Raw genomic sequence first — 18024 nt, forward strand, 5'->3', positions numbered from 1 at the left:
TCCACTGCCAGAACCGTATCTAGCAGAGTTAGTAAGGGGATCAGAGAGGCCTAATTCATTGTGTATTTTAAGAAAAATAAACAGAAAGAGCAATACTCTGCATTATGCTTAACAGTCAGAAAACTCTCCTAATGTTAACATCTGTCTGCAAGGATAGGGATGATGCCAATTCCACAAATGTCTGTAATTTGAGTTGGAACTTGGAAGACGCTCAGAACCACGGCTTCAGAGCAACATTTCATCAGACACAATTTTATGATGCATAACTCTTTTATACAGTAAAACTGAAAACAAATGGTTGCCTGCATGCCACTGGCATTTCTTGAAAAACTTAATCATTTGCCTATTGAGAAAACAATAGTCCTGAAGAATCCAACATTGTTTAGGACTTCAGCAGATTATGCTGCATATAATCATTAATATTTTAACATACAAATAATAATCAGAAAGCAACGAAATCTGACAAGTCTCTTGATTTTACTCATATAATTTTCAGACCACCTAACAAGAAATCTTCTACAACCCCTGACATCTACTTTCTACAAAAGCTTTTACTGAATCCCAGAAAAGGCTCAGACTAACAATTAAACTCTCTACACAACTGACCTTCAACAGCCCCTATACAGTTAATGACTATCATTTCTTCTTCATGAACCCCAGCAGCTACAGGGTTAAAATCTCAATCTGCATGTCCTGTCAGACATCAAGAAACATTTAACAATATCCTCCATGCTACATTTTGAAATATAGCTGATGGATAACAGGAACTGGAAGCTATAGAAATAGATTACCACAACCAAATTTCCAAAGTTGATTACTCTCAAAACACATGAGGGAAGACGTGCTGGACCCTATTTGAGGGTCCAGCAGGAAGTGCTTATAATAAATCACAGAAGATGGCCAAACAATAATATTTAAGAAGGGCCAAAATAGTACCCACAGTAGCCTACATAGTACCCTAAAACCAAGTCTAGCCTCACTGAGACTTTTTATAAAAGTTGGAGATATTTTTCTTCGCTTTTTTCCTGCAAAGTTACCAGGAGTATAGCTATCTTAATAAATTATCTTCTTCAGCTTAATCAAGAGCATATGACAAGATATAGCTGCTCGAGGTGGTTCAATCACTTTGAATAAAATCAAAGTCTCCTACACCATTTTTGTGAAGCAACAAACACACATCACTCCCTTTATTTTCATCCACTTACACATCCAAATTTTGTTTGGGACAGGCAGCTGAAATGTCTGAAAGCAAGGAGTCATCTCCAGATTTTGAAACGAGACAAAAAAATGAAAAAAAAAAAAAAAACCACCAAAAAACCACCACCACCAAAGTGAATCAGACTTAATCTTTTGAAGAGGACATGAGTAAAGTTTTGCTATTAAGTAATAATATTCAGAAGAACGCCATCTTAATAATTTTCCTTCATCTGGTAAATGACAAAGATAACATAAATTTTAAAAAAAAAGTCTTAAAGATCTCATTTTCATTCATCTTTTATATTTTATTATAAAATGAATTTTGCTAATATTGTATCAGCTCACACATTCTGACAGCACACAAAGTGTCTTGAGTCCATCACATAGTTGAACAGAATTTTATCATATCAGCAGATACACCATTTAAAAAATGGAAAATTTTGTTCTATGTTATCAGTACATCTCATTTCTGTACCAACAGTTCTGCTATTTTGTTTCAATTTTTTTCACTCACATGTAACTATAAATCTCCATCACTTGTTGAGGCCTCTTCTCAGTTCTATTAAACTTGTCTATTTATTTCATTTGCTTCCATAAGCTACTCCCACATGGTCTTTCAACAAAGTATCTTTGACCCTGACATCCTTGTCTACTGTGCTGTCACTCAGCCATTTTCTTCACTAGAGCCAAATGGGTTGGGCCTCTTCCTACATCACACCAACAATGTCCTTTTGACTGGCAATTTTTAAACAAGTCTGGTGATATTACTTTGGCACTGGCACCTCAGCTGTTGACTATATATCTGTCCTAGCACCTGAAGAAAAAAAGGAAAAGTAGTTCAGTGCACTAAGTAGACTGCCAGTGCAAGGCTAACATTTGTAAGAGCACCTTTATGGTCAACAAGTGACATATTTTCTCCTAGACACTAGGTTGACTTCCACAGAAGCACAAATGATGCATCTTATCCAACCTTTTGTGATAATAGCTATATTTATGGCTCATTCCCTCTCTTCTCTTCTCCATTTTGGACATTGAGCTGTTGACCAAAACTCTAAGAAAAAAAAATCAAACAATGTTCAAGTGGAGAAGAGTGACAAATGGCATTCCTTAGGGGTCGGTACTGGGACTGGCACTGTTTAACATCTTTGTCGGTGACATGGACAATGGGATCGAGTGCACCCTCAACAAGTTTGCCGATGACGCCAAGCTGTGTGGTGTGGTCGACACACTGGAGGGAAGGGATGCCATCCAGAGGGACCTTGACAGGCTTGAGAGGTGGGCCCATGCGAACTGCATGAAGTTCAACAAGGCCAAGTGCAAGGTCCTGCATGTGGGTCGGCACAATCCCAAGCACGACTATAGGCTGGGCGAGGAATGGATTGAAAGCAGCCCTGAGGAGAAGGACTTGGGGGTATTGACTGATAAGACATGAGCCGGCAGTGTGCGCCTGCAGCCCAGAAAGCCAATCGTGTCCTGGGCTGCATCAAAAGAGGCATGACCAGCAGGTCGAGGGAGGTGATCCTGCCCCTCTACTCTGCTCTTGTGAGACCCCACCTGGAGTACTGCATCCAGCTCTGGGGGCCCCAGTACAGGAGAGACATGGAGCTGTTGGAGCGAGTCCAGAGGAGGGCCACGAAAATGACTGGAGGGCTGGAGCACCTCTGCTATGAGGACAGGCTGAGAGAGTTGAGATTGTTCAGCCTGGAGAAAAGGCGGCTCCGGGGAGATCTAATTGTGGCTTTCCAGTACCTAAAGGGGGCCTACAGGAAAGCTGGTGAGGGACTGTTTATCAGGGAGTATAGTGACAGGACAAGGGGTAATGGGTTCAAGCTGAAGGAGGGTTGATTTAGATTCGATGTTAGGAAGAAATTCTTCCCTGTGAGGGTGGTGAGGTACTGGAACAGGTTACCAGAGAAGTTGTGGAGGCCCCATCCCTGGAAGTGTTCAAGGTCAGGTTGGATGGGGCTTTGGGCAACTTGCTCTAGTGGAGGGTGTCCCTGCCCATGGCAGGGGGGTTGGAACTAGATGATCTTTAAGGCCCCTTCCAACCCAAACCATTCTATGATTCTGTGATTCTATTGCCTGTCAAATTGCTGAGGAGGCAGATAGCTAGCAGTTACTATTTCAGAATGAATGGAAGGCAACCAAAACAAACACTATCTGTTGCTGTCTTCTGAGTATGAATAGTTGGAAATGTCTAATGTATCTTGAAATAAAGTCTGCCATCAGTTTGGTCTATGGATATTCATGCATGCTATCCAAAATAAGCATTTCCAGATATTCATTGCTGCCCTCTTTTATAGATCCCCTTGTGCTGGAAAGTGAAGCACAAAGAAATGAAATGGACTGATAGAAGTGTTGGTAACATCAGTACACAGCTCACTCTTTCTAATGTCAGCTGAAACCGAGACTTAAATCCCGTGTCACCATTTATGTTCTTTCTGCTAAAGCCCTCCCCCTCTTCATCTTCTCGGCGCTAAAAAATCATTGCTGACATGCTGTTTGGTAAATGTGAAAATCTGAAGCACCACCTGGCTTTGTCACATTTTCCATGGTTTAATGAAATAGAATATTTCACAATAGAAATATTCATAAATAGAATATTTCATAAAAATAAATGAAGTCTCAGAAAAAGAACACCCTTTATTCCTAGCCAAAATGGCAAAGTTCAAAGGATGACAATGGATCAAAAGTAACAGACAATTTCTGAGGTCTTCTCATGCACTAAGCAGTAGAATGGCATTTCTCAAAGATAGAAAGAGTTTGTTTAATAAGAGGTTGACATGTTTGAAAACAAGTTTTAGTGTCTGTAGAAGGCTCCAGAGCCAGACAGCAGCAACATGTCAGATGCAGAGAGGCGAGTGAAGTGCAAACAGAGTATGAATTCATGTTATCTAACTTAAGAACCTATATTGGATATTTCAATATCTAAGCTAGTCCAAGCTTGGTTTACAGTCAATAGACAAAAAAAGATAGTCTAAAAATACAATTCATCTGACCAATTTAGACATCTACTTTAAAAGAAAAAGCATCTGCTCCTCTTTATAAAATTAGCCTAGGATGATTAGCTCAGGTTCAGACGACTCTCAAGCTCCGTGTCTCTTTCTCAGTCATTCTGAGCTAGTTTGATGATGGGGCCCCAGATTCTCAAGACTAATAATTCAAAGACAAGATTATAATTATCCATGCCATTGAATCTTAAGTACGGGAAAGATAAAAGAGAACAGGCAAAAATATTGTTGCCAAAGTGGGTATACTAGAAAAGTCTAGATTTGGGTTTAGTACACAGGCAACATAGAAAGGCTGGATTTACAAGAAGATTGCAAACATTAATTTTTAGTATTTTATGAAAGTTTAGGAAGACTTTAAGCAGAGGCAATATAGGATAACGATGGATGCAAGTCTGGCACCAAAATATATAATATATTATTTTATACAACGTGCATATTAAAAAGATAATGTGAACTTGAAAGACTCCTTTATTTTAATTTACTAGAACAATTGGATGAGTTTTAGAAATTGCAGTAACCTTTTGTTGTACAATGACAACAGTAAGCCCCTGGTGAAAAAAAAAACAAAAAACAAAAAAAACTTTGCTCTGTTGGTTTTTTTATTTATTTAAAAAGGACTGTAAGTATTTTTGCTACTGAAACTAAATGTAGATCAAGTTATTTTTCATCCCCGTAATAGGGCAAAAGGAGATGAGCATTATAATAGTAATAATGTAAACACAGAACGTCTTTCTACTATTAAAGAACAAAGCCCGCTACAAGTGAATGGAGCATTAAACAAAATGCTGATAGTGTACATATTATGAAACTGAGAAAAATATTTAAAGAGAATAAATGTTTAAAAGCCAAGCCCATTTATATTTGAGTTTTATTGCTACAACTGCTGGTACGCACAGCTGCTGAGCTATGCCTAAGAAAATATGAGAAAAGCATCTAAATGAAAACAAGGGAGGTGATGTAATACATTTCCCTGGGAACATCATGGTAAAGAATAGCAACTGGTCTTCTACATTTGCAAGAAAGTCAAAACAGTCAACAGCTCTAATTATGGTGGGAAATGCTGTTCCCCTTTGTACACAATTATTTCATAAAAGGGGTAGGCAATGTTTTGTATTTCAGCTCTCTTAATGCATGATTAGTAGAATGCATCCCTTAGGAAGCACAAGACGTTTATACATAGTCTTCTACTGAAGGTTTAATACAACTAAGGAAATACATAGGAAGGCAGAAGATACAAAAGAAATAGTAATTAAAAAATAAATTGCAAAAGACTATGGAGAAAATAGAAAACAAACTCAAAGATTCTTCAAAAGGCAGTCTTTAAAAGATAGAAACACACTAGAAACCTCAGTATCTTGGGTAAATTTAGACTCTCAAGATTCCCTCCCTAGAAACACATCTCAACAACATGCTGCAGTCACTTCAGGAAAGAGGTTTTGGCCATAGAGGATAAAAAACCTTCCTGGCTAAAGCCGTATGCAGTTTTGAGGATATACTTGAAAGAATAAATTGGGAAACTTATTATTTGAGTATTCAGTAAAAAATTAACATTTGATTCTTAGATTTTTAATTGCAGAAGTGAATTCTGAAATATAGCAACATCCACTATTAAAACCAATGAAAATAATTGTGTAAAACACACCATCAGCAAATTACTTTCTGATTTCCTGCAAGAAAATCATGATGCAAGAGTTCTCTTTGAATGTTACTGAACTGTATTTTTAAGGCTACCGAACAGGTAACAATTGGACAAGTTTTTAAACTTGCAGTAACCTTTTGTTAACTGCTAACATCAGTTTCCTTGGCATTCGCTCAAAGCTGAGGTCCACCTCAGCAGGACTTTGAGCTTTTACTGGCTCAAGGAGAACAGCCAACAGTGAAGAATGAGCCATTTTCCCTTCCTAAGACTAAAAACAGCAACTGTTTGGCTAGTAAGCTTTTATGTCCTTTTCTTTTTTTTTCTTTCTTGCAGTTATAATCTGTTACTCTCCATGAGCATTGCTTGATGCATCTTGTCAGTGAGCATGCCTGCACACATCACGCTGGATACGCTTGGGAAAAAATGAGAGTCTCTGAAAATTGATTATAGCTCTCAGAATAAACCTGGACAGAAGGTGAAGAAACATATGGAGAATAAAAAAACACAGACAAAAGTCAGACGCAAGCTACCATGCAGACTGACACATTTAACAAGATTAAAACAGGAAATGTGGTTTCCAAATGAAACACCATATTCCAAAATACAGAATATTCTGTGCAATAAAGGCCTCTCTATCCAGGAACAATTTACCATTTCTGTCGATGACAGGGCCCTGTGAAAATATGGAATTTTCTAACAGGCCAGATATATTAACTCTATGTACGATGTAATGGACATATCTGTGTGTGCACAAACACTTCCACATAAATGAATCCAAAGTCTGAATGTGCACCTATGGTTAGATTGAAATGGGAACAACTAGCATTTACTATGATTATTGAAATAAAAATAAATAAATACAGCAGAATTCTATATTACTTCATGCCTCCTCTCATCATGTTATAAACAGCAAGTTATTCAAGAAATACTACCTAACATGTGTGATGCAATATAATGGGACCAAATATTACAAAGAGTTTTGACTGAGGCCTGATTAGAGAAACCTTTGGAGACTCTTGTTGTTCTGATTCATTATTTGTAATAACGATAATGTCTGTACTAGAATAATGTTATCTGATATATCAAAATTCAAGTTTAATTTTTTTCTACAAGATTCAGAAAAGCACATGAAAAAATTACAATTTCTTTCACATCTGTACTGTCAAAATAAAGTGAAGAAAACTCAGTACATGCAAGAAAACACAGAACAAGTATTCTAACACACTACAGAAAATGACCCTTAGATAACTATTCACTGAACCACATTTTTCACTACCATTGTGGTAAGATTTTCAATATTAACTAATACCGACTTCAGCAACAGTCAACAAAAATGTCACACAGCCCTATTTATTCATTAGAAATGAGGGAACATTCTGGAATTCTAATGGATATTTGCATGTTTTGGGTTTCTTTTTTCTTACTCCAGTTGACAACAAATCATGTATTTTGAAATATTACATTTCCAAATAAAATCTGTGGGAAAACTATAATTGTTGTTAAATATTCCCTTGCCTCTGCTTGCTCACTATAGTAATCTGCATGTAAGGCTCCGTGCCAGTCTACACATCTCAGGGCGTACCTCACCAGCCCAGCAACATGGGGACCATGAAGCTTTGTAGGAAATACAGTCAGGCAGAAACTCCTGATCCACAGAGGAAAAATACTGAGGCAGCAGACATCCAAACAAAGTCTTGGAATCAGCTTCAGGATTTCAATGATAATCCTCCTCCACCAAATATATAAACTAAAACCCAAAACCAGTCCATCACACTATTTATCAATGGGTTTAGAACATCCCATAGATGTGAATCCATGGAGTACAGGAGGTTTGGGCTCAAGTTTGTAGTGGATTGTAACAGAGGCAATATATTTGACATATTACTAAAAGGAAAAAATAAAATAAAGTTTATCATATCCTGAGAAGTACTCATCTCATGTCTACAAAAAACAGAAAACTATTCAAACTATGACAACACTAATGGGACAAAACCAGCAGTGATAACATACGGCTTACAAAGGACAATATGAAATTTTAATACACATGAAGAAAATACAAGGATGATGGATGATATGTATAAGAGCCCAAAGAAGAGAGAAGTTAGCATTCACCAATGATATGCTTCTACTGTGCAACAGATAAAGCACTAATATCTAGCTAAAACTCCGCTGTAATTATAGAAACAATAAAAATAAAATAAGAACTCCTCTGTAATAATAAAAATGCCACTCCATTTGAATACTTAAATATAATACAGGTGTTTTCCTGCAATTTTTCATGAATTAACTTTCTAGTACGTATACTTCATGACTGCATGATTAACTATGTCTTTAACTGAATATGCCGTCTAAAAATTATTACCCAGAATCTGGAGCAATTCTGGCAGCAATTGAACTTTTAAATTAAAAAACAGATGCTTCATGAAAAATAAATAAATAAATATACAAACAAACAAACAAATTTGTCACCATATTATACTCATTTTAAAATAACCGTACCTTCAATAGCATTTATAAAAACCTGTGCAAACTATCCTCTCATTCTGATAAAATTTAACAATTTTGATCAATATTTCCTTCCAAGAGTAGAACTAGCTCTTGCTTTGGATACACAAGATCACATCATAAACCTTTATTTTTCAATTAATTCAAAGTTTGCCTTGAAGCAAGCTTATTTAATATAATTTGTCTGTTGCCTAAAGCCTGTGATTTCATTTACTCTTCCTCATCTGTTTTATTACTTTCTATGTGCTCTACTGACAATCCAACCTGGCAAGCTTACAAGACTCAATACCTGAGAAATAGAAAGCTAGCAATTTGCAAAAAGACTAATGTAAAATAATATTTTTGGACAGAAAAAGTGAGCTACAACTTAGTCAAAAGACTGAGTTTGACATGTGTCAATAACAAATCAGCAGTGTACAGCAGAAACATATTCAACTGGTAAATCTAGATCTATTATTACACTTACATATTCTCAACACATCTGACTTAAAATACTGAGTCAAAATAACTTTTGTAATTTTCAAGTTGTGAATGTATTACCAGACATATTTAACTATTTGCTAAGAGCATTAAAGCCAAGAAAATGAAAGGTCTCCAAAAAATTACTGAAAAACATCAGGTGTCGGATACTTGTGACCCACTCAAGCATGTCACCCAAGGGCCCCTGCACTGAAGGGAAATGGTGGCTCTGCTAAGTACCATCCCTTCCACAGCTCATTCTTTAGGTCTGCCACGCTGGCACAGTTTCAGGTGTTTCTGCTGTTCAAATAAAGAATGTTCAGGAGGGATGGGTGACGGTCTATTTATTTTAGAGGTGAAACACACTGGAAAGATGACTCTAAACCCCCCATTTTTAGAATACACATCTATAAAAACAGATTGTACTTGTCCATTCCCTCCTCTAATGCATATTCAGTCCACTCCAAATAACTGAATAGATTTAAAAGGAGACTATAAATTCCTGCAAATTAAAAAGAAGTGGTTTGTTGTTTTTTTTCTTCTGCACAATGGGCTAGACAGAATTGTAATTCAGAAATTACTTTACTTTTCAGTACTTCTGAACACTGAAAAGAGAAAAGAAAAAATGACTCATGATATTGACTCTAGGAAAAGTAATATCCTACCACAATATTTTCTTGCCAACTGAAAGTGGGGAAAGGGGAGGAAAAAGGAATATTTATGTATTTTCTCTTTTGTTCAAGCGCTGGCAGTGTACTACCAGGGAAGGATCTAGGAGCGAGACCTAAGGGGGGAAGAAAATTCCACTTGTAAAATATAACTTAATTTGTGAAGGAGAGTGCAATTATCTACTACCAGAATGGCATAGACAGGCAGTAACCAAATGATAAAAAAAACATAGAAGATTTAGTCCATCAATAGTTTTACAGATTTTCATGCCTGGAATCCAGCATCATATGGCCACAGCATTACCTTTGAGCACCTTCCCTGTTTTGTGGAATGTGGAAAAAAACCTCTCGGTTAACCGGGTTAATTTGGCCAGTGACATTTTAACATAGCAAAATGAAAAGCTGTGTATCTAGAAACCTGTTTGGATCACACACAGTGTCATTTGTATTTGAGAAATACTCAAAACTACTAGGGAACACACTGGAGAATATAACCTGGAAACGAGATTCCCAGATACAAAAATAGATCCTTTTTATATAGACAGGAGCAATCTCTATTCATAGAGTTCAGGAAATGCTACTACTGTTTTTAAAGCAAAACTGTCTCTGAAATGCTGTTTCTAGTTCTAACAACCATCATTCAAGGGGAAGGCAAAAAGGACCTTTTTAAATTCAGAGAGCATAACCATTCCATGATACATTTACTACACAAACAACTGCATAAAAGTGTCATTCATCTACATATGAATGCAAATTTTAACTCTTTTATTTAGAAATCTCTACAGTTGTACACAATTTACATGATTTGTTTGACATGTTTATATCTTTACATTGATAAGATATGAAATCACAGGTTTCCTCTAAACTCAGCTTTCTCTGTCCAGGTTTCTACTTTGGTTGGAATATGAATAACAAAAGCAGGTTCATTTCTGTTTTCTCAACAGTTTCCATTTGCAAATTCATAGGTGGGTATTTTTCAAGAACACTTATCTTGGAAGGTTGGTACCAGTTCTTACGATAGTTGGAAGCAATTTGGGGAAACACAGAAAGCTAACTAGCACAACTTGAAGAACTGAGCCTGAATTTGCACCTCAGCTTTTCTGGATTCACTCTTCTACCACGGATGCCTGTCATTCCTCCAGAACAGTCAGAACTGCCAGCCCAGTCATGCTCATTGACCTATTTAGGGCAACTGTGAGAACTGCCACATTCCTGCATTTAAACATTTGCAGTAAGTTAAGGGAAAAAATATTCCAAAGCAAGCATGCAGGAAATAACTCGAAACATCAGCCCACAAGTCCCTGCAGTGTGGCAGATGAAGGAGGAGAAGCTGCCCTAGCAGCTGCCCTGCATGTTTCTCTCTCTTGTGCACTGCTCAGTACCTAAATGTCTGTATTTGACAGTTATACAAATAAAGAATGGCTTCAGACACACATTTGCAAAAACTGAACCAACCATCATGATTCATCTGTACATTAATGGCATATATATATATATGAGCAGCCAGTTATTTAATTATGTCTGCCCCAGGGTAAGAGACGGTTTGTATGTCCAGCGTCTTTGAAGCCATCACGGCTGCAGCCGGAGTGACTTCTGACACCTGAGCAATCCTGATGGCTGGTGCGTGGCCGCTGTCCCAGCTCTCAAAGAACTGGCTCCAGGACACCAAGATGCCTTCTGCTAGAACTTGCCTATGTGAAAAGTCCTTCCAATACCAGCTGTCTTGGCTTTTCCATGTTGTGTGAAAGTACTGTTTAAAAGAGTTGAATGCTTTCTACCTAAGCTGAAATATACGGTTAATGGTTTACGTTTAAATGCTAACATACAATTAATCTTTCCGAAGCTCCCGCAACTGTCCGTTGCCAGTATTGAATTTACACATGCAATCAGTCCAGGATTGCTCTGGCAGCCCTGAACTTGTCAGAGCTTCTCTTGTAAGGTACCAAATAAACACAGTTCTCATTCCTCTGTTAAGCATCCATTATTAGATTAAGATTTTTATGGTCAGAAGAAAACCTTTAACCACTGGTTTGACTTCTGTATAACAAAAACCATCAGTCTTCCTAGATTTCATTCCTGCTCTGGCTGGATAACAGTACTTTAACTAAACCATCTCATCTGTGACCCTTGGGCACTAAAAATACTGTGTCCAAGTCATTGATAAAGATAGATATTGCAGAACTGAAAAAAAACCACCCTGAAATACCATAAACCCACAACTATTTTATTATTCTTCACAGAAATGTATATTTTAAATCGCATTTTCTCTAGTAACACAGGAGGTCTGCTTTGTTTTTTCATTGGTGCAGTTTCTTAAAAGGAACAGTATGAATTAAAGGTGTTACTGAAGGTAAAAAATAAGAGTCAACAAAAAATCTGTAAATTCATTTTAACATTTGACTAAATTTTTAATAAGCCCATGCTAATCAGCAACAGTTATTTTATGCTCAATTCTTGATTAGTCAAACCTTCTGATTTTACTCAATTCTTTAACTAAGGTTACAGCAAACAGGACCATTGTATTTTAAATAAAAGCCTTAACTTTAATCCAATCTTCCTGAACTTCTCAATTCATCCCATATATAATTAAAAAAACTCCAGTACTTCCTCCCCAGCCAGCTCAGCATGGTCCAGAGAGCTTTTACCAGAGTTTTTTTTTAAAAGAACTGGCCAAGGCATTATTTAGACATTTGGATTTATGGATCTTGACAAATTTTTAAAGCTTTTGTTTAACATGTTAATTTGCTGTTAATAAAATGGAAAATAAGACTTATCACCAAGATAGATAAAACTGACATTTAAAAAATATCTACTATATTTATACTGACAATCTAATATTTCCATGAGTACCACCACTAAGGTAAAGCATCACGAACAACAGAAAATCTCGTTCTTACCGTTCGCAATTAATGTGGATTAAGTTTCTTTTCTTTAGTGTCTTTTGGTTTTTTACTGCCTATAAACCCAGTTTTTGAACTTGGTTTCTACTATTGCATTTTGCTGGTTTCTTTCCTGGTTTTTTTTTTTTTAACTGTCAGTTTTCACATCCCTGTAAGCCGGGCTGATATTTAACCAACAGGCTTGCCTTGACATTGTTTATTTTGTGAGAATTTAATAACATGTTTTAAGTAGCAAACAATCGTCATTCACATTTGAATGTTTAAATGTTTTCCCCTGATTCAGCTTGATTATTTCTACCATCCTCAAACCATCCCACTTACAGTGCTGAGTACATGTGTTTCAGATAGGTCTCCATTAAGCTGTAGTTGCTTGAACCTTGACAACCATTCATTTTTCTTCTGCAATCTGTTTCTTTCACCATTTCAAAGTGATTAACATACACCTCTATAACATTAGATGAATGCCCAGAATCCAGAGATCACATCACCTCAGGATTTCCAACAACACTTTCATATCAGTACTGAGACTGATGCCTGAATATGGATTACGTGGATTGAAATCCCATCTGAGAAGCACTATCCTCACACCTAAAAAATTCATGGCTACTGGGTAAGGCAAAAGTTTTAGTGAGATTGTCATGGTCTGCAGTACATAACTAATACTCCAGCTAATGTTTTAAATGCTTTGGATAAAAATGTCTTATCAGTGATTACTTGCCGCCAATTTATCAATGACTTACGAAACAGGCATATTATTTTTGGCAGTGGTCAACACCACTTCTTTTGCATGCTCAGTCCCACACTGATTTTATGGAGTTATTTACTAGTTTGGTCACACAAGTCTTTCTACCAGGTCAATTTTTACTCATAAGTAGGCAGTTCCATTTCTCTTGCTTATTATCTAGTTAATTGTATAAAAATGTTTTATTTGCCTCTCTTCTCTTTCCTTGGCTTTATGAGTAGCAGGATAATACCCCAGCTAAAAATACCTCTGCTAAAACTAACACTAAAAAGGCTTCTAATAATCATCAGAAATTGAGTTGCTCCTCAGAGTTACTCTTTTGAGTCCTGTACACAACAAAATAATACAGGATGAGAATTTGTGAAGTTCTTCTTGCAATCTGCTTTACAGTAAGATTTAATCTGTCTGGAGAATTTGCAGGTTGTGCACAACTGCATTTTAGTTGCCAAAAATACATATTTTAAAACTTATTTTAAAGCACTGAGGCCCCCACAGAAAGGGAAAAGGAACTAATCTAAATGGAAAACATCTGCACATTTCAAAAAACATGTTCAGCATAATTATTATTTATATGTGCTCAAGTTATGAGAGTGATTTCCATTGTGTCTTATTATGGAAAACCCTGGTTAGAGTAAGAAAATATAGCATAAAAATACAGTTATTTGTCCAAGAGGTTTAGATGTTAAGATAAGGAACTGCAGTGCAATTCCACAGCAACTTGACCTAATATAACCAGCTGAGCCAGCAAAATGCAATCGCTTTTCGGTCATTTCAGTTCTCTGCAGTGGCTCACCACCTGGTTACACAAACACCAGTATTAGGGAGGGACCAGGGAGGGTGATAGAGGGAAGAAATTAAGCGAGCTGGTGCCCCAGGATCCCTGACTTTGACTAATGTAGCCAGGGAACTGCAGGCAAGCTCCAACTAATGAGTATCACCAAGCTCATGCAGTCTCTTCAGACAAGGGGTACACCAACAGAGTCCCCCTGTTCATAATCCTACAGCGGAGTTCAGAGTTACAGCTGTTAGATAAATGTTTAAACATCTGAGCAACCAGTCCCCACTGGAAAAAGCCACCAAACATCTACGTTTTGAAGGGTAGTCTAGCAAAACCTTGAAAGAGCAATTGTGCTGCCTCTAGTGTTGACGATAACCAACCACAATTCACAGCCTTGATTCCTCTCATGCTGCTGACTTCTCCTCACCCAGATAAGCATAAACAGCATGGATTCATAAACTAATATAATTCCTTGCATCTGCTACAGCACTGAAAAAACCCCAACAAAAATAACTCTTTACCCAACCTCCAGGAAAAAAAAAAACATTTTATACCTAACGAGACTTGTATTTGATTTGATATGGCTATGTGCTATACAGTGTTCAGATAGATACATCTCACAAGTCTGTCTGCTTTCAGAAGGGGGATTTTGGGGGATAGAGAGAGGGTAGCAGGCTATTTCTCTCTTCAGTAATGCTTTCATGATGCATTGTCTAAATTATCCCAGTGGGGCAGGGGTGGAGGTGTGTGTATAAAGCTGAAGATGCACACACCCAAACCAACAATCTAGATGTCCCAGCTAAATTTACTGGTACAGGAATGCTGTATTTAGCTATAATACACATAAATCTCTGATACATTTATCATGCATAAAGTTTAACATTTGCATCATTTATAGTATAACATTTGTTTACTTCTGCTAAAGCATAATGATATTTAATTTGACATCATTCAGAGTCACTAATTCAAGTATTCTTTCAGAAAAAAAGAAGGAAGAGCAGGTGTCAAGTAATATCCGGAGGCCTGGAAATCTCAAAGCCAATTTTCAGTAACGTTAAATCTCTGCACTTCACACAAATGGGAAGCCAAGTTAAAGAGGGAAAGGTGCACTTACTTGAAGCACTAGGACCTCATTTGGGGAAAATTCTTAGCATTACAGTGCTTCCTATAGCTAAAGTCAATGTACAACTGAAGCGCGTAGACGTGCACTCCCAGCACAGATCAGGCTGTAGCTTCAAGCTGTTCACCAAAACGAGGAGCACAGTCAGAATTCACATCTGAAACCACTGCAGAGGAATTATGCAGCAGAAGAATGCTGCCTTAAATTGTATTTTTAAATCTGTCGTCCCCCTCTTCTTGAAATCTAATTTCCCATACCATTTTTTAACATGTACAATGTATGCAGCACATTTTTACAGACAACAGCGTCCTTAATAACCTGAGCCTTACAGAACAGTCTACACTGTGCATTAGGATGATTGTATCTACACTGTGTATTAAGATGAGATTTTTTCCACAGGACTTTTTAGTTTGAACCTAATCAAAGCCAGTATCATAACAAAGAAAAACAACTTTTTACAATTCAACTTTTATATAGCTCCCTTCAAACAGCTAATACTCACTACACCTCAGAAAAGGATCTACCTCATTATCTGTTCCCACATCCAACATCACTGGTAGACACTCGTGAGGTTTTACTCCTCCGCATGCCGTATAAAGTGCCAGTTTACCAACTGGAATGCCCATTCCATAACAGCCAAGGTCTCCAAGACCAAGAATACGTTCTCCATCTGTCACCACAATAGCCTGGAGGAAGAAATAAAAGCACTGTAAAAATCACTTCTTTGCTTGTATGTACTAAGTATTCCTTTATCTTCTTACCATCATTTTTTAATTTTCATATTCTAACAGGTACAAACAAATCGATAGTACAACAAAGGTCCATAACTGTTTTATTGTGTTTCACTGTGGTTTTGTTAGACTATTTTAGACTCTTGCTTCACTGTAAATGGGACTTTCGTATAAAATTTTTAAGAATACACAAGAGAGGCATTTAGTATTACATTACAAGGGAACTGGCATTGTTCCCTCTTATGTTTTTCTGTCAACAGTATGAAAACAGAATAGGAAGAGAAAGGAAGTTATCCACAAAAGACAAAGAACCCCGGACTCCTGGGTTTTGTCACGGTTGTTTTCAGCAGAACCAGAGCCAGCCGCTCCTGCTAGCCTTTGACAAGGCTGTCTACAGCCACCTGGTTCTTACCCTTCAAAGATGTATTTCTTCTTCCCTTGAGCAAACAACACACTCCATCATACTTATACATATGAGGAAGTACGCGTTTTCATTGATAGAAACACAGTAACTCGGTCACCCCCACAAAACTGTCTGCACGAAAAAGGCAAGATTTTTCATAGTAATGGACAGAAGTGCTCAGCATGACAAGCAGCCGACAACACAGTAATTTCCTTATCATACTCTGTGACAACCCATTTTACTTGGAAATTCCATATTTTTTGTGAGAGAGCTCATCAGGTATCATATGTGGAGAACTATGAACCCAAACACTAGAATGGGTTGCCAGGAGATCTTGGGGAGTCTCCACCCCTGGAGATACTCAAAACCCACAGGCTGGACACAGCCCTGAGGAACTGGCCCTGGTTGACCATGCTTGAGTAGAAGGATGGACTAAATGATCTCCAGAGGTACCTTCCTTCCTCGACCACTCTGTGATTCCCTGAAATGCAGAAAAAACATTCAGGGGGTTTTTTTTGATGCATAATATTTAATGTAATTGACCAATTAATCAGTAAAGGATGCCTATAGCTAAACAACTAAGGGTTTAAAAGCCTCAAACTTTGGCTGTAACAGCATTATTTCTATTTAAAAAATGAGCTAAGAAATCACCAAAATCTAATTGATAAAAAGCTTATAAAAGTATCTTAACCAAGTCACATTGGGTGCAAAGTGTCAGCTTTGTCATGCAACTAAAACTGAACTTACCTTGATGACACTTTCTGGCCACGATTTAAGCATTGTAGCAATGTGTCCCCGGTCATGGATAGTAATAAAAAGACCTCTGCAAATAAAAAAATACTTTTCCTATAAACAGGCAATTAAATACTTCAGTATAAATCAATTAAATCATAAATTAGCTCTGTGCAAATGTGTTTCCAACATACACAGATTCAGTTCAATAAGTGCCCAATTTTGTATGAATGAGTAAATTAAATGTCTGCATTTAGTAAAAGTCAGAGAACACGTAACTCAGTAAAGCTTCACTGAGCAGTGAGAACCTGTAAGAGTCATTTCTGAAAATTGCTAAGTTTGATTTTAAAGCTCACTGAGGACTTGATCTGTTCAAATGTTCGTTAATTGTCCCAGACAAAACGTGTCCATCGCATGACAGTGATCACTAGTGTCCCCGCAGTCCAAACGTTTACAGACAATAGGCCAAAGTTTTAATCTATGAACAAAACCTGAAATAAGTCATATATTATCATTACATAAAATAATTCAAGAGCATTCAGTTGTGTGTTCAGAAAACCCCTGCCTATTTAATTAGATTGCCCCTTTGACACCTACAAAAGTGGGAAATTATCCTCTTAAATAAAAAACCTCTTTGATTTGAAAGTGTTTAGCACATCCCACAGTGCTGAGCATACCACATTTTTACTTTGAAGAGTGTTTGTAAATACAGAAGAATATAAAACAAAATGACAGAAAAGTGTAATTCTCATTTCCTTTTTTATTTATTTTAGAAGCAAAATTGATAGAGTATCTGATCTTACTGTTCAGCATTTTATTCTTCATCTATTTTACTTGACATGCAGATATACATCCAGGTCCACTCAGACTTAATTTAATACCATTTCTTATCTACTTTTCTCATGTGAGAGAGTGGAAAAAAATTCTTCCACTAAATTCAATCTCTCAAAAACCATGAAGAAAACATCAGTGAAGAAGTACATGCCAAACATGCTTTCTTGTAATTAAACTTTGCATTAGTAAGTATAAGAAGTTGTCTTCTGGAATTATTCTAAAGCATTTGATCCACCTATCATAAAAATTATAAAGTAAAAGTTAGTAAAGAGTATTGAAAAATAATTTAAATCTAAGTCTACTAC

At 36.9% G+C, this 18024-nt stretch overlaps 1 protein-coding gene across 1 annotated transcript in view; it reads right to left on the reverse strand.

Annotated features, from left to right (window-relative positions):
- The window catches only part of ME1 (malic enzyme 1), a 194522-nt gene that overhangs the window by 90613 nt on the left and 85885 nt on the right, over positions 1-18024 (reverse strand). The window contains exons 4-5 of the mRNA XM_075747600.1: positions 16901-16976; positions 15544-15705 (exon numbers count right to left, since the gene is read on the reverse strand). Of these exons, the coding sequence (XP_075603715.1) occupies positions 15544-15705; positions 16901-16976 (238 nt within the window). The remainder of the gene's footprint in view (positions 1-15543; positions 15706-16900; positions 16977-18024) is intronic.

This window comes from Balearica regulorum, chromosome 3, assembly GCF_011004875.1.
Source record: "Balearica regulorum gibbericeps isolate bBalReg1 chromosome 3, bBalReg1.pri, whole genome shotgun sequence".
NCBI lineage: Eukaryota > Metazoa > Chordata > Aves > Gruiformes > Gruidae > Balearica > Balearica regulorum.